General features: G+C 43.0%; 1 protein-coding gene across 1 annotated transcript in view; it reads right to left on the minus strand.

Moving 5' to 3' along the window:
- The window catches only part of MRPS28 (mitochondrial ribosomal protein S28), an 87,395-nt gene that overhangs the window by 56,804 nt on the left and 5,921 nt on the right, over positions 1 to 24,670 (minus strand). Inside the window, exon 2 of the mRNA XM_074144790.1 lies at positions 17,335 to 17,516. Within this exon, the coding sequence (XP_074000891.1) occupies positions 17,335 to 17,516 (182 nt within the window). The remainder of the gene's footprint in view (positions 1 to 17,334; positions 17,517 to 24,670) is intronic.

The following is a 24,670-nucleotide window of genomic DNA, read 5'->3' on the forward strand; positions in this document are numbered from 1 at the left end:
ACTCCCCTGCCAAAGCAGGGTTGCCCAGAGCACATCACTCAGGGCTGCATCCAGGTAGGGCTTGAAGATCTCCAGAGAAGGGGACTCCACACCCTCCCTGGGCAGCCTGTTCCAGGGCTCTGGCACCCTCACCAGAAAGAAGTTTCTCCTCCTATTTGAATGGAACTTCCCATGTTCCAGCTTGTGCCCGTTGCCCCTCGTCCTGTCGCTGGGAACCACTGAAAAGAGTCTGGCTCCATCCTCCTTCAACCCACCCTTTAGGTACTTGTAAACATCAATAAGGTCTCCCCTCAGCCTTCTGTTCTCCAGGCTAAAGAGCCCCAGCTCTCTCAGCCTTTCCTCATCAGGGAGATGCTCTGATCCCTCAATCATCTTAGTTGCCCTACGCTGGACTCTCTCCTCTCTCCAGTAGTTCCCTGTCTCTCTTGAACTGGGGAGCCCAGAACTGGACACAGTATTCCAGTTGTGGCCTCACCAGTGCAGAGGAGAGGGGGAGAATGACCTCCCACGACCTACTGGCCACACTCTTCCCTATGCAGCCCAGGATTCCATTGGCCCTCTTGGCCACAAGGGCACATTGCTGGCTCATGGAAAGTTTGCTATCCACCAGGACTCCCAGATCCTTCTCCTCAGAACTGCTTTCCAGCAGGTCCACCCCTAACCTCTATTGGTGCCTGGGGTTCTTCCTCCCCAGGTGCAGGACCCCACACTTGCCCTTGTTGAACCTCATGAGGTTCTTCTCTGCCCAGCTCTCCAGCCTGTCCAGGCCACGCTGGATGGTGGCACAGCCCTCTGGAGTGTCGGCCAGCCCTCCCAGTTTGGTATCATCAGCGAACTTGCTGAGGATACACTCTGTCCCCTTGTCCAGTTCGTTGACGAATATGTTTAACAAAACTGGACCAAGTGTTGACACCCGGGGGACACCACTGGTTACCACTGATTAGTTCCGGAAGATTTCAGAAGGGTTAAACATGTGAGCCGTGTGTTTCTATAAAGACTTCCTTTATATAGGTTTATACAAACCATGAAACTGGTTCGTGAGATCTCACTGCCTTTAGAAGAGCCCACTAACTACTATGAAAATAAAGAACAAATGGTTTCACACGGAACGAGTCATTCCTTCTAATAAAATCATTAATCAAAGAAAAATTGCTTAAGCCCTCTTCCTCTTCCCCTGCTAATGGGAAGTCACCAAGCACTAATAAGTGATAGGCATTTTTCATTGGACCCAATGGCTATTTCCCTGCCTGTAGAGTCACATCTCAATTTCTCAGTTAAGTGGGCACGTGCTCATGCAGCGTGACCACATTAGGTGCACTTTTGCATGTCACCAGAGCCTGCCAAGCCTCAAAGCAGAGCATTTAAAATATGGCTTCAGTATTTTTCAGAACAATCCTTTCAGGATTTGGAGGACTGAGGGGTTATTTCTCACCCAAGGTGGGTGGCTGGATTTTGAGTTCTTTAGATAAGAAATAAATTGTTGTAAAATGCTAAAACAGGAAAATAGAAAATTTGCCTCTCTTGACGCCTATCACAAAAGGAAAAAGTAAAGAGCTTCGGCTTTGTTAAAAAAAAAAGTTCCATGATTGACTATCATCATACTTCATATTTCAGTGTCCATAAATCATGGCCATGTTCAGCAAGTTCCCAAAGCAACAGACATCTGCAGCCCTGCTTGGCTGTTACGGTGCTTAAAATGCTGACAGCCACGGCAGCAGTGACCACACACAGACTCCAAATTTATTAAGGCAAGTTTTAACAGCTACTGAATACTCTTAGAAGAGTAACAATTATTTTTTTTTTCTTTTTAAATATATGAGTCTTCACTTACACTGCAGTCCTTCCAGCACAACAGCCATACCCGCCTTGGATTTTAAATTTCATCTTGAAAATTTAAGAAAAATCAGGCAAGCAAAAACAATAGCAGGGACTGTTGTCAGGCGCTCCTTACTCAGAAAGGGCATTTACATACAACCTAAGTGTTACTTTAGTTCTTCTATTGCCTCTGCTTCTTCCTCCAAAAGCATTTAATATAAAAATTATACTCAGTCGCTATTCCCATCTTAGTTCCACACAAGCACATGCGAAAAGAGAGGCGGCAAGGACTGTGCTGCTTTTGTTCACATATTAGTGAGCAGAAGAGAAAAGGAAAAGAAATTAATCTTAAATAAAAGACATGCAATAAAATGTTCTTTATTTTTGCCTCTAAACACCATTTTTTCTTTTTTATTCAGATTTGCTGAGCTGCCTAATAATAGCTAAGCAGTTGAATCCCCTGCACAGCTCGGAAACACTCTGCCTTAACAGGCTTACCTTGCTTTGTAGGAATTCACCTGCTTTTGTGCCCTGGTTGGATAGCGGCATCTAAATAGGCTGACAAGGAGTTACAGAAAGCATCAGGGGAAGAAAAGCGTCTCTCAGGGGTTTGGTGTGTAGGAGTAACAGAATTAATTTTATCAGTCTTTTTGGGCCTGTTCCAAGCAGCAGTTAACACTCACTGCTCCCTCTGATGAATCATCCCTCTGTACAGACACTTGACTGCAAACGCTACTGCGTGACTAAATCCTCCATGGCCACTGCCTTTAGTCAGGCAGACAGATCTTCTATCATAGATCATCATCTTGGGATCGCAGAACAGCAGAGGTTGGAAGACACCTCTGGAAGCTGCCTGGTCAAAGCTTCCCCCAGCCCAAAGCAGGGTCCTCCAGGACTACGTCCAGACAGCTTTTAAGTATCTCCAAGGAAGGAGACCCCACAACCTCCCTGAGCAACCAGTACCCAGTCACCCTCACAGTAAAGAAAGTGTTTTCTGATGTTCAGAGAGAACCTCCTGTGTTTCAGTTTGTGCCCATTGCCTCTGGTCCTGTCACTGGGCACCACGGAAAAGAGCCTGGCTCTGTACACCCTCCATTCAGGTATTTATACACGTTGATGGGATCCCCCCAATTCTTCTCTTCCCCGGCCAAACAGCCCCAGCTCTCAGAGTCCTTCCTCATTGGAGAGAATCTCCAGTCTCTTCATCACCTTAGGGAGCCTTCACTGGACAGTCTCTTGACCCAAGGAGCCCAAAACTGGACAGAGAACTTGTGGTCTGGCTTCACCGGGGATGAGTGGAGGAAAATTATCACCTCCCTCCGCCTGCTGGCAATACTTCGTCTAATGCAGCGCAGGACACCATCCGCCTTTGCCACAAGGGCACGTTGCTGGCTCATGGTCAGCTTGGTGTCTACCAGGACCCCCAAGGCCTTTTCTGCCAAACTGCTTTCCAGACTGGGGGCCCAAACGTGTACTGGTGTCAGGGGTTGTACCACCCCAGGGGAAAGACTTTGCACTTCTCGTTGTTGAACTTCATGAGGTTCCTGTCAGCCCATTTCGCCAGCCTGTCAAGGTCCCTCTGGATGGTACCACAACCACTCTGTGTAACAACAACTCCTCTGAGTTTTGTACTCTATGCATACTTGCTGAGAGTACACTATGCCCCATCACTGAGGTCAGTAATGAAGATGTTACTGGACCCAGCATCAACCCCTGGGGTACAATGCTAGTTACTGGCCTCCAGCTTCAGTAATCTTAATATTATATGGCAGACTGAAAAGAATTATCAGTGAAATAATTCTGTACAACATCTCTAGCTTTGCTAACATTAACAACTTTATCATACCTTTCTGATATTTAGTTCTTAAACTCTTGGTTCTTGCAGTTATACTGTTACACAAGAAGCGCAGTTGCCTTTTAAAAATATTTGGTTTAATTAAAAATTCCTATTCTGCCAAGTTAGAAAAAAAAACATGATGTGAACCCAAAGACTAAAGAATCCAAAAAGAAATAAAACAAAAATTAAAAACTTTAAGATCATGATTTGTGGAAGGCTTGAGTCATGCCCTCTGAAGAGACTGAGGTTGATTTATTACCCGCAGAGTGTTTCTCTTGCTGTGTTAATTCCCTTCTCAGATTTGCTTACTGAAACTATTCCAGAGGGATGAATAATTACCACTCCATAGTTATATGATAGCATTAGTTTTCCTGAGTAAGATCTATGTTATATGAAGACTTATAATTCACACGGGGTCCAAACCATCATTAATTCAGTTTCTCAACCTGGAAACTAAACAGCTTCTGTCCTTGGGCAAGCCTACACCTCTCAGTGGATTGCCATGCAGAGCCCATGAGCCAGTTTAGACCAAGCTGGGGCCACATCAGCACAGCGCTCCAGCTCAACTCATTACACTAAGAAGAGGCTTTAGCGCAGTTACACCCAACCTCATAAAGTAGTTACACTGCTTCGGTAACCTGGACTGTTTTTTCACCTAGCATGTCCCTGCCCCATCCGCTGTCAGCCAGAGTCAGTGAAACACGTTGGGGAGCATTACAGTTTTCATGCAAAATCTTCTGCATCTGGAAGAGCTGAGATTCCTACAGCCTCTTCTAGCTTTTGAGGTATTTTATTATATTTTACTAGAAATATTTGCGGGAGAGAGCTCTCTTCAAAGCGTGGGGAAATAAAAAAAAGAATTTCAAAAGATGCTACATATAGAGATTCAAGTCATTTATTCTCATCAATTTCAATTTCAAAATAAAATACTAGAAACAAGTTTAATTCTTCTGCCAAGTCACGAGTTTGTAATTCTAGTTTCTACAGTTCTTGACATCCGGTACCTGAGTTAGGGGAAAAGGGAGTTAACCTACCTCATCTTCTACAGACAACACTCAAGCCTTCCAATGCAGTAACAAGTTTCCCAAGCATTTTTTTCTATCGTGTATGTGTGCACGTCCACGTATGAGAAAAAGCGTGGCTTAATGAGTATTTACAGACTTTGACACTGCCAAAAAAGCTCCAGGCCACTTATGGACTGCTTTGTTCTCCCAAGACATTTTATACAGCATATTCCATCTCCCATTTATCATGATGCCCTGGGAAGAAAGGGCTGGCACAAAATTTTTACCAATAAATGCTACTAGTTTTGTGCAGTTTTTCTTCTCCAAAGGCCATCAAATTTCATAACTCTCTGCTACTTTAACGACAGAAGTGAAAACAAAAATGTAGAAGTGATTTGCAGGTTTGCATGTGCTGCTGCAGCCATAATCCTAGGTTTATGCTGCATATTCTGCACCGAATGCTGAGTGCCTCATTAATATGGATTAATTGTACTTGTGACAACCAACACCTGTCCCATGCTATTATTACATTAACTGAACTCTGAAATATTTATCTGGGATGAAAAAATTACAGTATCGTCCAAAAAAGAAACTTTGGGCTCTGGGAACTCTGGAAGCACAGTCTTGTGTGCTACAGAACCATGCAAAGCCAACACCTCCACTTGTGGTTGAAAATAACCGCTGAAGAATGATATACAGTGGGTGGCAAAAGCAGTCACAACTGTAAAATAACCAAGCAAATAATAAGCTATGTCCATAGGGGATAAAAATGCTATAATTTCCAAAATGCACGCTGCTATAAATAAGTCTGAGGTTATTTGCTGAAGTACACAAATTAAGTTTGCAATCACACAGCAATTCTGCATGCTTGTTTAAAAAAAAAAAAAAAAAAGGAAGAGCTGGAGAGCTGAAAGTGTTCAACAGCAGACAGAGTGGCACCGCGTGCATTGTTTGGGCTGGGAGCAATGGCAAATTGCGCTATAGGGAAGCTTTGTAGAAAAGGGAGTTCATGCCACCTCCTTGAATTTACCCTCTTCAATATATAAACAATAAGGCTTCCTTTTTAAGTTGCAATGTTGGTATGTGGGAACAAGACAAGAAGATCAGTCCTGCTTATCATTTGTCCCTGGAATTTGGGCAAAGTTTGAGACCAAAGGCTGACCAGAGTGCCAAAACCCAAGTTTGCTGATGACTAGTGCAAACTACCTGGGTTCCTCAGAGAATTTCAACTTGACATTCTGGTAATTTTAATCACAGAAAAAAAGTGGTTTTCACAGCTTGGAGACCAGCTGTCTGGTTATCTCTTCCACAGAAGACACAAACTGGAAGAAACTTGGGAAAGAGTATGTGCACGCTTTGCTTTATACTTCAGCAAATTTGACCAGATCACAATTATTCAACAATTCAAAAATGATACAGTCTAAGTTCATCTTTCAAATGCAGAGAGATTTTGCCCTCCAGTAAGTAGGTGCTTATCTGATAGGCAGGGACAACCTGGAAGCTAAGGAGGGTTAAGGACGGAGCAGGGAAGTATGAAGATTGATTTCAGATAGCTACTTAATATTAAAAACATATTAGTCAGCAACATGGCACTGATGGACTTAAACCATTTGAAGTTACAGACACAAAGGAAATCACTGTCATATAAACTTACCAAATTCTCCCAGGTTGCTCACTTATGCCACTACTATATTTTTTTGATAGGCAAGAAATACTTTACAAACAAAATAAAAAAAAATCAGAGCTGACGACAATAGAGCAAATTTTGTATGAAAGGCAAGTAAACGCTGACTAAATTAGATTATGTTAAGAGATATTTTAGTGAGTTATGCAACTTCTGATTTAATTATGTATAAATGAGCAAAAATTATTTATAAAACTTTCCAAAAGCATTATTAGAAGGAACATACCATATACTGCTGCAATGTGGCCACCTCTAAAACACAGTGACTACTTAATAGCATACAAAACTGTGAATTCTAACAGTTCAGTAGGAAAACATAGGTAAAAAGATGAGTAATAAAGCTACATAAACCTAAAAAAGCTTAGTAACATATAATACTGAATAGATATAATAATATAAAACTGTAATTAGTTATAAATGCAACTACATTATATTTATATTTGAAATCATAGAATCATAGAATGGCCAGAGTTGGAAAGGACCTTAAAGATCATCCAGTTCCAACCCCCCTTGCCATGGGCAGGGACACCTCCACCAGACCAGGTTGCTCAAAGCCCCATCCAGCCTGGTCTTGAACCCCTCCAGGGATGGGGCATCCACAGCTTCTCTGGGCAACCTCTTCCAGTGCCTCACCACCCTCACAGGAAAGCATTTCCTCCTAATATCTAATCTAAATCTCTTCTCTTCCAATTTAAAACCATTACCCCTTGTCCTGTCACTACACTTCCTGACAAAGAGTCCCTCTCCGGCTCTCCTGTAGGCTCCCTTCAGATATTGGAAGGCTGCTATGAGGTCTCCCCGGAGCCTTCTCTTCTCCAGGCTGAACAACCCCAGCTCTCTCAGCCTGTCTTCACAGGGGAGGTGCTCCATCCCTCTGATCATCTTCGTGGCCCTCCGCTGGACCCGTTCCAACAGGTCCATGTCCCTCCTGTGTTGAGGACTCCAGAGCTGGACACAGTGCTCCAGGTGGGGTTTCACGAGCACAGAGTAGAGGGGCAGAATCACCTTCCTTGACCTGCTGGCCACACTTCTCTTGATGCAGCCACGGCTGCAGTTGGCTTTGTGGGCTGCCAGTGCACATTGCCGGTGCATGTTGAGCTTCTCATCCATGAGCACTCCCAAGTCCTTCTCCTCAGGGCTGCTCTCCAGCCATTCTCTGCCCAACCTGTATTTGTGCCTGGGATTGCCCCGTCCCAGCTGCAGGACCTTGCACTTGGCCTGGTTGAACTTCATGCGATTTGCATGGGCCCACCTCTCAAGCCTGTCCAGGTCCCTCTGGATGGCATCCCTTCCCTCCAGCGTGTCGACCGCACCACCAAGCTTGGTGTCAAGGCAAAGTTGCTGAGGGTGCACTCTATCCCACTGTCCATGTCTCCGACAAAATGTTGAACAGCACTGGTCCCAGTACTGAGCCCTGAGGAACACCACTCGTCACTGGCCACCAATTGGACATTGAACCATTGACCACAACCCTTTGAGTGTGACCATTCAGCCAGTTCCTTATCCACCGAGTGGTCCATCCATCGAACCCATGACTTTCCAATTTTGAGACCAGGATGTCGTGCAGGACAGTGTCAAATGCTTTGCATAAGTATCTATTTTATATATTATATAATAAATATAAATATATATTAGCAATCAGTATTGGAAAAAAGAATACAGAGAATAAGCCTGGAAGGGGTACAAACAGTTAACAGAGCACATGAATGAGGTGATGGCAGTAAAAGATGATGGAAGGAAGGAAGATAATGTGTTCCCTCTCAGAGACCGGTTACACGTTTTCTTCATCACCTTACAAGATTATTTCTACAGTGTGGTTACTACTAGAAAGACCTGTGAGAAAAAGGCTGATCTGTTGGGAATGAAAACTACAACAGAAGAAGGGAAGCAGCAAAGGAGGAAACCACCAATTTAATACCGATGAGCTAACAGTAACAATTTGAACACATAAATAGGATGAGAAAATGCTGCTAGTATAGTTACTGTGTTCGTTTTCACTTACCAAAAGTAGGAATTAAAACAATTTTCCTCAGCAGACCTTGAGCCTGTTCTAAGCAAGAACCACACCACGGAAATCAAAAGCAATTTTACACACCAACCCAGCTCGGTGTGCACTTTATCAGTACCTTCAACATGCGTTAATAATGAAATAATAAAAAATGACTAAGTTCCTATAGGTTTTCAGTCTCTTTCATACGACTTGTTTTTCTGCATCTACTTGAGTTTGAAAATTGTACTTGCAAAAACATCATTATACCACTTGTACTGCTGGTTAACAATTTCCTTCTTTTCCCTTGAGAACTACACACTACAGATACATGCTGTCTTGCTGGCAACAGGCAGTAAAAAGGAAGTAGAATACTGTAAAAACAAACATGTAAAACTAAAATCAGCATTACTGCAGTAAGAAATGTTTCCTTTATATATCACATTAATTACTCCTTTTTTTTTTTTTTTAAGCAGTAATAGTTCCATCAACATTCCAAGTTTGACATGAAAGTTGCAGGATGTGCCAGGCTGCCAGAACAGCCCCACTCCACAGGCTGGAGAGCTGGGCAGAGAGGAACCTGATGTACTTCAACAAAGGCAAGTGTCGGGTGCTGCACCTGGGGAGGAATAACCCCCTGCACCAGGACAGGATGGGGGCTGACCTGCTGGAGAGCACCTCTGAGGAAAAACACCTGGTGGACAATAGGATGACCACGAGACAGCAATGTGCCCTTGTGGCCAAGAAGGCCAATGGCATCCTGGGGTGCATCAGGAAGAGTGTGACCAGCAGGTGGAGGGAGGTCATCCTGCCCCTCTGCTCTGCCCTGGTGAGGCCCCATCTGGAGCACTGGGTCCAGTTCTGGGCTCCCCAGTTCAAGAAGGACAGGGAACTGCTGGAGAGGGTACAGCAGAGGGCTACAAAGATGATGAGGGGCCTGGAGCATCTCTCTTACGAGGAGAGGCTGAGGGACTTGGGTCTTTTTAGTCTGGAGAAAAGAAGACTGAGGGGGTATCTGATCAATGCTTATAAATACTTAAAGGGAGAGTGTCAAGAAGATGGTGCCGGTCTTTTTTCAGTGGTGCCCAGGGATAGGATAAGAGGAAACAGGCACAAACTTGAATATAAGAAGTTCCACCTAAACATGAGGAGAAACTTCTTTACTTTGAGGATGGCAGAGCACTGGAACAGGCTGCCCAGGGAGGTGGTGGAGTCTCCTTCTCTGGAGACATTCCAAACCCCCCTGGACACGTTCCTGTGCAACTTGCTCTGGGTGGACCTGCTCTGGCAGGGGGTTGGACTAGATGATCTCCAGAGGTCCCTTCCAACCCCATATCATTCTGTGATTCTGTGATTCCAGTCAGCAGAAGTACAGGACAGGGAAGAAATACGTACTCTGAAGAAAACATCATTAAGTCTCTCCAGTCCCACCAGATCTGTATCCTACAGATGGCTCATACTGTCACTCAGAGACTTTGCTGCCAGTTAGTCAAAGACACCAGGTTAAGTGTGAATTTGATGCTTGCGATTCTTCTGGCATTGAACAAGCGAAGCCCCAAGGAAGGGACCAGGGTGCTGGGTCTCTCTATCAGGCCAGCCTCCTGCCAGTTGTCTGGTCTTTATTTAATTTTAAAAGGAAGAGTTGGAAAAGTTAAGTCTTTAACATCGTCTCTCTAAACCTTTCCATAGTAATCTTGTACCATCATACACACAACAGTCAGGGAAACTAGGCTTCAGCAAGCAACAGGTGAATTTACCACACACTGACGCCTTCCCTCTTCCAGGTATCTCTGCTGTGCACCGAGAGTGAAGTAGCTTTGTGTGAGGTAGCTCATTCTAGTTGAAAGAGGTACTAATTGTTCAAGAAATATATTCACACGGCATCAAAATGGAGTAGTTAATTCCAGACTGAAACTAAACCAAACTGTCTTATTGAAATCTTCCCCCCTGTAAAGCACCTCTCTTCATGCACTTATTTTTTCCAGAAATTGATTTTTTTTTAATCTTACAAGTTCTTTAAAATAACCTCATCTACCACTATTAACTTAAATTTAAGATTGTCTTAACAAAATGAATGTGCTAGAAAACAGCCAGCTTTAGTCACGTTCCCTAGTCTAAAAAAATATATTATTTTTAATTGGATTCCATTTTGCCCTTATCTATAAAATATTTTTTAAAAAGAACAAAAAGGAGAATTTAAAATGTTTCACAAATAACATTCACCTTGGCAACCATTCAAACAGCGTAAATATTTTGATACAATTTACAGAAAACAGCATTAAGTGATGTTTTATGATGCTCATTAAGCTGTCACGTTCTAAATCACAAACGGCATCAAATGCTTTCTTCCCTTCTCTACTATTTAAGTTTGGCAAATACGCACTGTATAAAAGGTGTCAAGTAAAATCGCCACAGGATATACTGGAAATCCCTGCACCAGCTGCATACTCAAACATAAAGGAAGTGTCTTTCTGATCCTACAGCCTGATAATACTGGAGTTGCTGGAGGGTTACAGCAGTCTTTGAAAATAAAGCTTCATTATGCTGGCATGGAGAGGTGCAGTTTAATCCTCTTTGGAAGCTGGTCTCGCAATCCTACATTTTAAGAAAATTGCTGAAAGCCATTGTGCTTCTGATGGGAAACCGTCATCGACAGTACAGGTGCAGACCATGCAACAGGCAGTGTCAGCACAACCCCTTCCCACATTTTCTGGTTCTTAGGAATTCTATCTGATAATGGCAGAAGCAGGTTGGAACAGCACCTTTTTGCCACGGATTCAGTTGTTGCTCATTTGGAGATCAAAGACAGACACTTTCCTCTAATTTCTTCTGCATGTTAAAAGAAAGAAAAAATACCACTTTCTTCCTATAGCTGAAAAGTTACTGTACCTTACTTTCCTACAGGACTTTTCCCATTTGTAAAACCTGGATGCTTTACACAATTGCTATATGTTGTTGGCTTAAAACACAAATTTAAGACAGCATTTAAATCAAAGTGTATCAAGGAACACGTTTTTACCAATTACAGTATATATTAAATAAGTACATCACATATTAAATAAGACCATGAAATCATAAGTGTAATAAATACTCCTGTCATATTAAATAAACCCCAAATAACAAAATGCTGTTGATATTTACAACTAAATACATCCTTGCCTGACAATAGTGAGATTTTACCAACGATATCTTTGGTCTCTAACTAAGCTGATGCATGCTCCCAATTTCAATACCATCAATGCTGACAATGGAATACATTTTTTGCAATCCTATGGAACAGCTTTCCCAAAGAGGAGAGGAAGAAAGAAAAAAAAAAAATCAGCAAAACCCAAAATAAAAAAGCGAGCAGCTTCTTCAAATGTTTATTCAATTAAATTTTGTATCATTACTGCTCTAAGGTTTCTTTTACTTAATAGCTTGTGGTGTTTCATTTCATTTGTTTTTGTGGGGTTTTTTTCCTAAAAGGTTGAAGTTTACTTTAGAAGAACTGATGGAAAAATGTATTTATGTAGCTACTTCAAATTCTCCAAGTGAGGGACACCTTTTTTTGTAGTTGCTCTTTTACCCAAGACAGTCTTGTGGGTGGAATCCTTTCTTATGGCCATCTAGGGGTAGCACTAACGGGTCTTTTCACTTGGACATCCAAAGAGATCACAACTGTTAGGATCAGGATTGAGCAGCTTAAGAGAACAAGGCCTACAGACAAGAATCTCTTGAAGGATTTTTGTTTCTTTTCAAATAACTTCTGCACTTTCAAAGAGCAAAGGACATTATACAAGAAAAAGAAAATTATATTACAGTATCATGAAAGTAGTTGAGTCCTGCTGAGAAAAAAGCACCCGGGCGCACGTGAGCGCGGGGGCGGGTGCATTAGCGCGCGGGCGCACGTGCGCAGAGCGTGTGGGGCTCGTGCGCAGGACAAAGAGGGAGAGTCTGAGGGCGAACGGTCCGTTCGGGCTCAGGAGAGGAAATGGCGACGAAACGCCCCAAAGCCCCCGTGAAGGAGAATGTGGGAACTCAGACCGAGCTCCCGCGCCAGGACGCGGCCGTACAGGGCCCCGGCTGCACCGAATGCCTGAGCCTGGCTGCGGTACCACAGGGACCCAGAGACACCCATTGTGTGCCATGCGAGCAGAGAAACGACCTGCTCAGGCAGGTGGTGGAACTGAGAGAAGAGGTGGAAAGGTTAAGGAGCATTAGAGAATGCGAAAGTGAAATAGACTGGTGGAGCCGTACCCTGAGGCAAAGGCAGCAAGAAGAGGCTCTAATAAAAGTAGATGATCCCTCCCACCCTGTCACCGGGCAGAGAGAGGGGACTTGACAGAAAGTGGGGAATGGAGGCTGGTCCTTCCTCGGAGAGGCAAGCGGAACCCCCAACAGCCTCCCTCACCTTCCCAGTTACATCTGCATAATAGGTTTGGAGTTCTGGATTTTGGGGATGAGGTAAATGAGAACGAAGAGGACGATCTACCCAGTGAGGCACCCAGGACTGGTCACCCACCCCCATGCCTCAGGACCTCATCAACCAAGAAAAAAAGAAGGGAGTCACCTATTACAATCACCTGTCTGAGTGGGACAGAGGGCCCAATCTGTAGACCAGACCCGTCCCACAGGGAAGTCACCTGCCTCCCTGGGGCCAGGATTAAGGATATACAGGGGGAAATTCACTCCCTGGTTCAGCCCTCAGATTATTACCCACTACTGATATTTCAAGTGGGCAATGATGAGGTAGCCACCAGAAGCCTAAAGGCAATGAAAAGGGACTTCAGAGTGCTGGGACGACTGGTCAAGGGATCAGGAGCACGAGTGGTGTTCTCTTCTATCCCACCAGTCACAGGGATGGATGGGGGGATAAATAGGAAGAATCAAAAGATGAACTCGTGGCTGAAAGACTGGTGTAAATGGCAGGACATTGGATTCTTTGATCACGGGCAGATCTACAGCTCACCAGGCATACTGGCGGCAGGTGGGGGAAGCCTAACCCAAAGGGGAAAAAGGATACTGGGACAAGAATTAGCAGGGCTCATTGAGAGAGCTTTAAACTAGTTTTGAAGGGGGACGGGGTTGGAACCAGGGTTACTAAAGTGGTGCCCGGGAGTAGCGTGCCAGTGCTGGTAGGTAAAGGTGCCAGCAAGGCCTTGCAGCCTGTTGTGGCAGTTGATGAGGGAGAGAAGGACACATCTGGTAGTGAAGACATGAGTAGTGGTAAGATGGTAACTGCAGAAATGTCTGCACATGAACAGGTGGGAATTAGTGCTTGCCCTCCCAGAAAAATAGTGGGACGATTAGCCCAGCTGAAGTGTATCTACATGAATGCACGCAGCATGGGCAACAAACAGGAGGAACTGGAGGCCATCGTACAGCAAGAAAACTATGATCTGGTTGCCATCACAGAAACGCGGTGGGAGGACTCGCATAACTGGAGTGCTGTGATTGATGACAGGCAAGGAAAGAGAGGTGGTGGGGTGGCCCTTTATGTTAAGAGCAGTATAAGACCAGGTTCAGGACCACTTGGCCAAACTGGACATTCATAAGTCTATGAGCCCTGACAGGATGCACCCACGAGTGCTGAGAGAGCTGGCAGATGTTATTGCTGGGCCACTCTCCATCATCTTTGAAAGGTCATGGAGAACAGGAGAGGTGCCTGAAGACTGGAGGAAGGCCAACATCACTCCAGTCTTCAAAAAGGGCAAGAAGGAGGACCCTGGGAACTACAGACCAGTTAGTCTCACCTCCACCCCTGGGAAGGTAATGGAGAGACTCATTCTAGATGTCATCTCCAAACAAGTTGAAGAGCGGGGGGTTATTGGAAGTGGGCAACATGGGTTTACCAAGGGTAAATCATGTTTGACCAATCTGATAGCTTTCTACGATGCTATAACTGGTTGGTTGGATGAGGGGAGGGCAGCAGATGTCATCTACCTTGACTTCAGCACGGCTTTTGACACTGTCTCCCATAGCATCCTCATTGGGAAACTAAGGAAGTGTGGGCTGGATGAGGGGACAGTGAGGTGGATTGAGAACTGGCTGTGTGACAGGACCCAAAGGGTAATGATTAATGGAGCAGGTTCAAGCTGGAGGCCTGTAACCAGTGGTGTCCCCCAGGGGTCAATACTTGGTCCAGTCCTGTTCAACATATTCATCAGCGACCTGGACGAGGGGACCGAGTGTATCCTCAGCAAGTTCGCTGATGATACCAAACTGGGAGGGGTGGCTGACACCCCGGAGGGCCGTGCTGCCATCCAGAGAGACCTGGACAGGCTGGAGAGCTGGGCAAGGAAGAACCTCATGAGGTTCAACAGGGAAAAGTGTAGGATCCTGCACCTAGGGAAGAAGAATGTTAGGCACCAATACAGGTTAGGTGTGGACCTGCTGGAGTCAAGTTCTGAAGAGAAAGATCTGGGGGTCCTGGTAGACAGCAAAATGACAATGAGAAAGCAATGTGCTCTTGTGGCCAGGAAGGCCAACGGAATCCTGGGCTGCATAGGGAAGAGTGTGGCCAGTAGGTCGAGGGAAGTCATTCTCCCCCTCTCCTCTGCACTGGTGAGGCCACAACTGGAATACTGCATCCAGTTCTGGGCTCCCCAGTTCAAGAGGGATAGGGAACTACTGGAAAGAGTCCAGCGAAGGGCAACGAGGATGATTCAAGGATTGGAGCATCTCCCTTATGAAGAAAGGCTGAGAGAGCTGAGACACTTTAGCCTGGAGAAGAGAAGGCTGAGGGGAGACCTTATTAATGCCTATAAGTATCTGAAGGGTGGGTTGAAGGAGGATGGAGCCAGACTCTTTTCAGTGGTTGCCAGTGAGAGGACGAGGGGCAACGGGCACAGGCTGGAACATAGGAGGTTCCACTCAAATATGAGAAGAAACTTCTTTCCGGTGAGGGTGCCAGAGCCCTGGAACAGGCTGCCCAGGGAGGTTGTGGAGTCCCCTTCTCTGGAGATTTTCAAGACCTGCCTGGATGCAGTCCTGAGTAACATGCTTTGACATGCTCTGGGCAATCCTGCTTCGGCAGCAGATTTGGACTAGATGATCTTTATGGTCCCTTCCAACTCTAAAAAATTCAGTGAAATTCAGTGAAATTCAGTGCATGGGGAAGTTGACCAAGCCTGGCAGAAGGCTAGGTCACCTGAACAGGGAGCTTTGATCTGAACTCTACCACAAAACCAAAATGAATGGTCATAGACTGAGATGAATACAGAAACACTCCTCAGGCATGCAAGAACGGGACTGCCAAAGAAAAGGCTTATCTTAATTTAAAAGTAGGAAGAGACAAAGAGCAACAAGGGCTTTAGCACTACAGTGGCAGCAAAAAGGGAGGAGGGGAAAGAAAGAAAGGGGGAAAGAAAGGAGGAAGGGGGAAAGAAGGAAGGAAAGGGGAGGGAAGGAAGGAAAGGGGGAAAGAGCGAGAAGGGGGAAAGAGCGAGAAGGGGGAAAGAGCGAGAAGGAGAGAGAAAGAGAAGGAAAGAGAGGGAAAGAGAGGGAAAGAGAGGGAAAGAGAGGGAAAGAGAGGGAAAGAGAGGGAAAGAGAGGGAAAGAGAGGGAAAGAGAGGGAAAGAGAGGGAAAGAGAGGGAAAGAGAGGGAAAGAGAGGGAAAGAGAGGGAAAGAGAGGGAAAGAGAGGGAAAGAGAGGGAAAGAGAGGGAAAGAGAGGGAAAGAGAGGGAAAGAGAGGGAAAGAGAGGGAAAGAGAGGGAAAGAGAGGGAAAGAGAGGGAAAGAGAGGGAAAGAGAGGGAGGGAGGGGGAAAGAGAGGGAGGGAGGGGGAAAGAGAGGGAGGGAGGGGGAAAGAGAGGGAGGGAGGGGGAAAGAGAGGGAGGGAGGGGGAAAGAGAGGGAGGGAGGGGGAAAGAGAGGGAGGGAGGAGGAAAGAGAGGGAGGGAGGGGGAAAGAGAGGGGGAAAGGGGATCTTCGCCTGCTGCCAAATGTGATAGGTGCAAAGGACTTGGTTTATCCTGAGCCATCAGTTACATTTGCTTTGAAAGTCACAGACCCATCAAAAAAAGGAAGCCAAGTATACAAATGCTCTGATAAAATACTATCACCAGCTTGCACACAAATGTGTTTTTTTCTAATAAATCGTTCTTTTAAAAATCAACTATTTCAGAACCATTTATCACGGGAATTGTATTTAATGTGTTAGTGACCTCACAGATTAACAATGATGCTTCTCCTCTCTCAAGGAAAAAAAGAGGGAAAAAGAGATGGACTAAAAAATTCTGATGTTATGAATTCAAAAACATGGGTTTTTGCCTACATATTAAAAACTAAGTGTTAAAGCAACCTGGAGACAAGTTAAATAGACAAAGTATCTTTGAATAATACATAATCATAAGGCATTAAAGACAGTTTAGAAAGCTTATAAGTGTTATTTCCACTAGAATTCAGTGCTTCCTTATCTTTTAGCTCTTTAACTATTGCATTCCCCAGCACAACTGTTCTAGTTCAGAACACCAAAAACCTATATAAAATCATCTTCTACAATATGGAATATTCAACAACATTAGCACTGATCATCTATTACGAACAATATTATCTCAAATAATTTGTAAACTCCCCAGTACACCACCGCATGAACATATATTTAGCAAAGATAGTTCCTGCCTAAGGAGGCTTACGATTTACATGGGATTGAAGTTCCACAATCACAAAACTCCCAAGGATTTCAACAAATAGTGCTTATTTTAACAACTCGGATGATAATGACTTACCATTTCCTCAGTGATAAAACACTCGGGAATTTCCTTTGGTCACCATAAGTTGGAATAATGTAGATAGCAATAATGCAAACTTGCAAAGGAATCTGCATTCAAGGCAATTATGTCTGAGCTACACGGATCTGTTTGTGATCATACTTTCATTCTGTACAATATATTAACTTCTATAATTTAAACTGTAAAATTAATACGAAATATCCAAGCTCAGTCCAGAAGACGGTCAAGTCCCATTAACTAAGCATTTCAGTATGCCGTTTACTTACGTTAATCGCTTACCAAAAGTTTATTACTTACTTTCCATCTGCTTCTGGTCTTTTGCACACACAGTGAAACTTGCCACCAAAATCTATATAAAGATCATCGTCGACCACATGGAATATTCGACCAATGGCAATTTTATCTTTGCCAGGTCCCATCTGAATTAAAGGGGAGCGTCTCAACATGGATGCAAAGGATTCTGATTTCTCTGAAGGAACCTACAGATTAAAAAAAAAAAAAATTCACAAAACATACTATCTGAAGGAGGAATTTAATTAAGCTTATAACATACAAAAAGGCTTTTTTTCAAGCGAGCAGAACAACTAAGAACAAAATAAACAAGCAATTAAAGGTTGAGAGATCTTTTGGCTTCAACAACACACTTTCCCATCGATTACTTCAAGTGGAGGCTGAAAATCCATCTATATTTTATATGAACAGAGAATAATACCATAATTTTCCACCTGTACATTTGGAAACTTTTACTCTTGGAGAAGTCAAAGCAAGAGACAGTTTTGGATTCCAGCTCTGCTGGAAGGCACAAACAGCACGGGTTGTTCTGACGAGACATAGCCACAGGAATTATAAGCTAGAGATCTGGCACCTGGCAAATTTGCTGCTTCAGAAACAGGAACTGTTAAATGTAGTATTCCAAGGACAAGGGCTGAACAGAGCACAACATGCGCACACGTGCGTGCACACACACCCCCCAAAAAGGAAAGCGGCTGGTGACGGGAAACCAAAAACAGAGCAGCAGGATTTTATACAGGAAAGTTAATATCAGATAAGGTTCCAAACATAGGATTGTTTGAATGTCACAATGCAGTCTAAATTCAAATATGTGAAAATCAATTGTACACCATAAATTTGTAAGTGCTCCAAGAATAAATGCTAAATAGTGGAAGCAGTTAGAGGAAGTATTTAAATGAGATTTATAATATGAATTGAGGGGGCAGCAGCAATCTAGATGCAACTTTAGCTCAATGTGCAAGCCATAAGCTAAAAGCAAACAATTCAAAATTGACATCCCCTCAAAATGACTCTGTCTGGGCAGGAGATTACAAATCACTCCTCATATTGAAATGCCCAAACCTGTTTTAAGGGAAACTGAGGTAACACCAAAGTGCAAAATTCAGTGGTCTTCCACTGACTTACTACGAGCTCACTAGAGTTTGCACAGTCACCCAGTTGCCTTGGAATCCAACTGCTTGTCCCTGTAAAGTAATAAACACTTTTCCATCACCCTGTATGCTCATAAACATTGTTTTCAAAGATGATACATCTCATCTCAGTTACACCTTATCACCCAACACCAAGTTACAGCAGTCAAATACAACAAAACTCCACAGTCAACTACTTTATCCATTGAGCCGATCATTCAATCCCCTACTTCCCTAACCAGCGCTATCCCATTTTTCCATCCATCACTCATCTAACTCGATTTGTCTGAGGAAGACGATGCCAATGAAAACAATCATCCAGAAAGTGACAGCAGGAACGCTCACAGCAGAGGACTTCCAGTGGATATTCAGTCCCTCAGATGGAGCAGCTGAGTGCTACATACAAAAATGACTTTCCCAAGTAAGAGGGAAATTATCACCCCCATTATTATTGCCCCCATTATTATATAATTATTATATTATTACCCCCATTATCAAGGGGGGATGTCAGCAGGGACTTAAGAAATACACGTAATGTAAATACAGAAGGGCAGCATATGTGATACTGAAGAGACTAGACACAAGCACAGTATCATCAGCTGGCAGGGATGCCGGCTTTTCAGAAACTGGTGTTTTGGAATAGAACATCCTTCCAAATACTTCACCTGTTCCATCTAGGAGACCAAACATCTGAAAAAATGGGGTCCTCCAAAAATGCTGTTATGTCTTCTTAATTCAGGACACACGTCTCTAAGTGGTTAAACCAACCAAGCTGGTACTGCCATGTCTCATCCTGCCCCCTCCACTCCCTCCCAGACACAACTCCTGTCCCCTTATTCCACCACTGAAACTTGTCCTAACCTGGAGTAAGCCTGTTACAGGAATGTAACAAACAAAAGCTATTTACTTTCTCGTAAGGACAGTTTTCTGTCAGTCTAGTTTCCAAACAGGAAGGTCACAAGAAGGTCTCCCCAGAGCCTTCTCTTCTCCAGGCTGAACAACCCCAACTCTCTCAGCCTGCCTTCATAGGAGAGGTGCTCCAGCCCTCTGGTCATTTTTGTGGCCCTCTGCTGGAACTGCTCCAGCAGGTCCATGTCCTTCTTATGTTGGGAGCCCCAGAGCCCAGGTGAGGCCTCACAAGAGCGGAGTAGAGGGGCAGAATCACCTCCCTCCATCTGCTCGCCATGCTGCTTTAATGCAGCCCAGGACATAGTTGGCTTTCTGGGCTGTGAGTGCACATTGTCGGCTCATGTCCAGCTTTTCATCCACCAGCACTCCCACGTCCTTCTCAGCGGCGCTGCTCTCAAGCCCTTCATCCTATGAAAATGGTCCACTCTAGTTAATAACATCCCTCTCCTTTATCTCCCTGGCAGGAAAAAAATACAGATACAAAATTCTCCCATGTGCAAAGTTGCCTTTGAAATAAGCTCTGTATATGACACACAAGTGCTATCTTCACATCCGGAGAGATGTGCTCATTCCTTACCAGAACAGAGATAAAACTCACTAAGACACAGATGCTAATGTACAAAGAAATCCTCAGCCATTCTTTATTGTGGACAGTTTTCCAAGAAGCAACTAGGAATCTGTTTGAATTTTATCAGAGTCTACAAATCTGCAGCATTCTCCATTCTGCTTTCTGGAGAGGAACTTCTCCAGAACACAAACATCTAATTTCCATATACAAGAATCCTCCAGAGACTCCATTGGTTACTGCCATCGAGGATTCTTTTGTGGACAGTCTAGAAACAGTGAGCCAAAATACAGTATTTTCTCCAGTTTTCTGCATAACCTAAAGGAGATCTCATCAAACAGTAATTTATCTCCAGCGTTTAAAGAGATTTAGTGACATTTTGAGTACTTTCCTCCGTGATTTCTCAATGTCCTTAATGAGATTCCTCACAGCAGCACTACAGAAAAACAGTAAGACAGTAAGGTAACAGGGCAGCGTAGTGTATTAAACACTCCACTTTTCTGGTTCTCAAGGAGTATTAGCCATTATGATAGATAACGCGTGAAGTTGCAAAAATTGGAGAATATTACAAAATTCAGAAGCACAAAGGGCAAAATCTTTTCAAGAACCTGAAGCATAAAGGTTTTTTCCCCTCCTTCTTAAACGCCTAACCTGTTTGATTTTCCTTCTAATTTCTAGATTTTAAAGTTTTTCACAAATATTCGGATGTCTGTCACACTCTGTGCACATAGTTCAATAAAAAACAGTAGCTCTTTCAATAACAGAATACTCTTCAAGATGACACGTATTAACCAGAAAGTGGAAAAAATCCTAGATTTAAAGCCCAGTAAAATCCAAATGAAAGAAGTAACTCCAATGGAGGAATGTACCATACTATTTCTGGAGCAAAGCCTATGACTCTACAAGCAGGGTGGTCCAAACCCACGCACTGAGCAACATGTCTTTAAAACCTTACCTAAGTGTTTTACGTTTGCTTGCAAAGGGAAGTAGCATATACGTTGGAATGTGAGGGATATGGATGAAACATGGACAAGCAAGATGGGAGACTGGTAATCTGACCGCTACAATTAAGGGGTGAATGACATATTAACATCAAGTGGCATGCAAAGAATGCAACCCTCCGTAACTATCAAATCTGTTTTCCTCAGCAGTGTCATCCACAGCTAGAAAGATTTTTCTGTCCAAAGTTAGTTACACAAAACAACAAAATGGGAAAATTCATTTGCAACAACAAGTTAGTACGATGCCACGCTAGCTAAAGGCCCAACAGCTTAGATACTCAACACTTGACTGGAAAAGGCCCTGAGCAACCTGAACCAAGTTTGACCTGCTTGAAGCAAGCGGTGTGAACAGATGACCTCCTGAGATCACTTTCAACATGTATTATTTTATTTAGCAAAGAGAGAAGACTGAGGCTTCTATAAAGAATACTAAAACAAAACCCAATACATGAGGCTACTCTTTGACCAAGTAGATATTGATAAGGCACTTATTTCAACCACCAACCTAAGAAAATTTCACTATCCACTAGTCCACCAGACCGTAATCTTCCATACCACGTAACTACTAAAAGTGTGCACTGCTGCTTAGATATAAACCTAAATCCCAGGAATTTTTAAAGAATTGTTGTAGGTATTACCAGGGTAACAGATCATAGTAATTCATGCAGTTCATGTACCAAATTCATCTCTAGTGTACCTCTACTATTTTTCACTCGAATGCAACAAGCTGTGTTTAAGTCAAAATTCCATTATGCAGAATATCACCTTAAAGATACCGCAAAACCTGACATCCAACAGTTAATGCCCTTCCATCTAGAAGCTGTGTAACAAGCACTATTCATATTTGGTAGCATTATCCAAAGGGAAACAAACATGGTTATAGGAAGTTATAAGGGTAATAGTTGCCATACTCGGCAAAGAGCACTGGAAGATTTTGCTTGGCTACAGACACAATTTTTAAGCCAACTTCACATACTGAAATTACACTTTTTTAAAAAGTGATTTAAATTATACTTTGATTGGAGATTAGGAAAAGATTACACTTGTATTTTAACAACAATGAAAGATTCATCATACAGTATTTGATATCAGTTTATGTTCATCAAAATCCTTCCATCAAGCTCCATATTTTGGTACTCACTGCAATGCTGACTGATGAATATAGTATATTCCAAACCTAATTTTATTGTTGCATACAGAATAGCTTCTAATTAAAAGTATCTCAGCTGTGCAGAGAACACGCAATATACCTGTATGTATATATTTGAATATATATATTGTCCTCATAATAATGAACAATGTAATATTGTGAACTAAGCACAGTTTTAAAAGAGATGCAAATAACAGTTCACCAAATACACGTACCACTTAAACAGTAAAATACCATGGTGAAAACAATCTTTGTCTCTCATAATTACATTTTTCAAGTAGCATCATGCAGATCTCAAAACAAACAAAAAAAAAAAAAATCACAAGAATAGTGCATAATATTCAACAGGTTTTCCTGAATTGCACTTTTACTATCAAAACTTCTTTGTTGTCTAGAAATCTCTACATGTTGTTGCTAAGGCTATCTGTGGCTTTTTGAAGATGGACATTTCTTAGACTTATCATCAAGATGAAGTACATGAACTGCTCTTCAAACTCATGAAAGAGCATAATTATTTAGAATACTTTGCAAAATGAGGTAAGTTACCAATGTCTTATTACATGCTGCTAAATCAAATGTAGCAATACTGCTCATAAAACAAATGTAAATTTTTTCAATTAACAGACTAACCTCCTATGTCCTACAATAAATACTGTACTATCAGCAAATCCAAAGACAGGTGATTGTTTTAGTCAATTATGGCTATGCCTGCCCCTTATTAGATGAGTCAAAGGTATACTCTATTTCAGTTGAGTCTTATTTTTTTTGATATTATATACAGCAACACACATGACTAAATTTAATATTATACTTTTTTTTTCCTGTGACTTTAAGCAACTGTCCTTAGGAGGAATAGCATAAAACAATAGAGTACATCTGGGGAAAGGAAAGACATCGCTGCTGTATCAAGAAAATTAAGCATCTACAGCTGCTTCTAGACCTTTTTGTGAAATTTCTTCATCAATCAACTAACTATTTAAAATGCCAGAAAGCAGCAAAGTCATACTGATAACATGCTACCTAAACCACCAAGGCTTACCCAGCAAATCTTATAAATGTACAATCTGCTGCATTAGTTGACAAAATACCAACTTCTTTGTGTTTGCAGTAAAAGGAACGCCTTCCAGTTATCTTCATATTTTGCTTGGATACTGTGAGACACTGGACATGAGAACCTCGGAATCAGCGTGAACCCCTCCCGGACCAATCAGACCAGGACCTAACAGATACACAGTGCAGAAACTGCAAAACAAGACTTCCATCAAGAATTTCAAATGCAGCTTTGAAAATATACTGTTGACTAGCTAGAAGGATCATTTACTAAACAAAGAATTTATTTCATAACACAAAACAGTACATTTTTTAAATTTTTCTTGGATTTAAATAACTTCTCTCTATATATAAATACTTTGTGTTTTAAATTCTATCTTTCTTTCGAGGATTATGTTATAGAAAAAAATCAGAACATTGCAATAGTATCAATACACAATTAACAAAACACAAAGGTTTCAAAGAGTTGAAAAGAAAGAACAGACCGTGATGTTCTGCTTCAAGGAATAAAAGGAGGGCCGAGTCTTACTGCAACTTCGTCAGTAACAGGAAAGGAAACAAATTCAGGTCACTTATCTAAATTTTTTTACTACTTTATGTAATATATGGAAAGAGATGAAAAAACATCCAGGACCAAAAGGTGATTCCTACAATGCCCTGAACCTGTATGCCCACGGCTTTTCATGCTCCTCCTGATTCATACGTACTCCTCCCCTGTGCCTGCACCAGGTCCTGAATGAGCTGGAATCAGCTACCTCAATGGCAAGATTCCCACCCAGCCAGCCCGCTGCCAGCCACCCCGAGGAGCACACAACCACCACTGCAGGAATTACATCCAAAAAAATGAGCACCCGAGTCCTAAGAACAGCCCATGGTGTTCTGAGCCCAGCATATGCCTGGTACAGCCAGACTGTTTAAGCAGAACTCTGCATCAGTTCTCTGAGCAATTATATGCCTGTGTCCTTGCAGTTTAGGTTGTTGTACAGGGTTGCCATGCTGAAATGGGACACAGGCAATCCCACACAACAGCACTGTCCTATTTTCAGCCTGATAGTTTCTCCACTTACCACCACCCTGCCCTTTCAGGCTCTTTTTTCCAGGCTCCATGAGGACAGGATGCTGTTTCAATAGTCATATTTAAAAGAGTAACTAGTATCTCCCACAGCAATACTGGATGTAAATATCCTGCTGATAACATTAACCACTAGGAAGGATTTCAATTTCTATGTAACCTTTATATTACGGTTCCATGTACCTTCTTCCAGACATCTCACATGCAGCCGATCGAGAGCAGGCAGCTGGCATTCACTTGTTTTTCTCCATGATACCGATAGTCCCAAGACAGTTTGAATTTTGGGATTCCACTCTGCCAGGCAGTCATCCAAGACATATCACATACGCCTACCGCTCATGGACCTGCAGACATTCCAAAGTCATCATTTGCTGACCCGCAGACATCTGAAGGAGCGAGTTCCAGACTTGCCGCTGCTCTTCGAGCACTGCAGTCTTCCTCACACCGAGGACAGAGGAGTGCGAG

This window comes from Numenius arquata, chromosome 3, assembly GCF_964106895.1.
Source record: "Numenius arquata chromosome 3, bNumArq3.hap1.1, whole genome shotgun sequence".
Lineage (NCBI taxonomy): Eukaryota > Metazoa > Chordata > Aves > Charadriiformes > Scolopacidae > Numenius > Numenius arquata.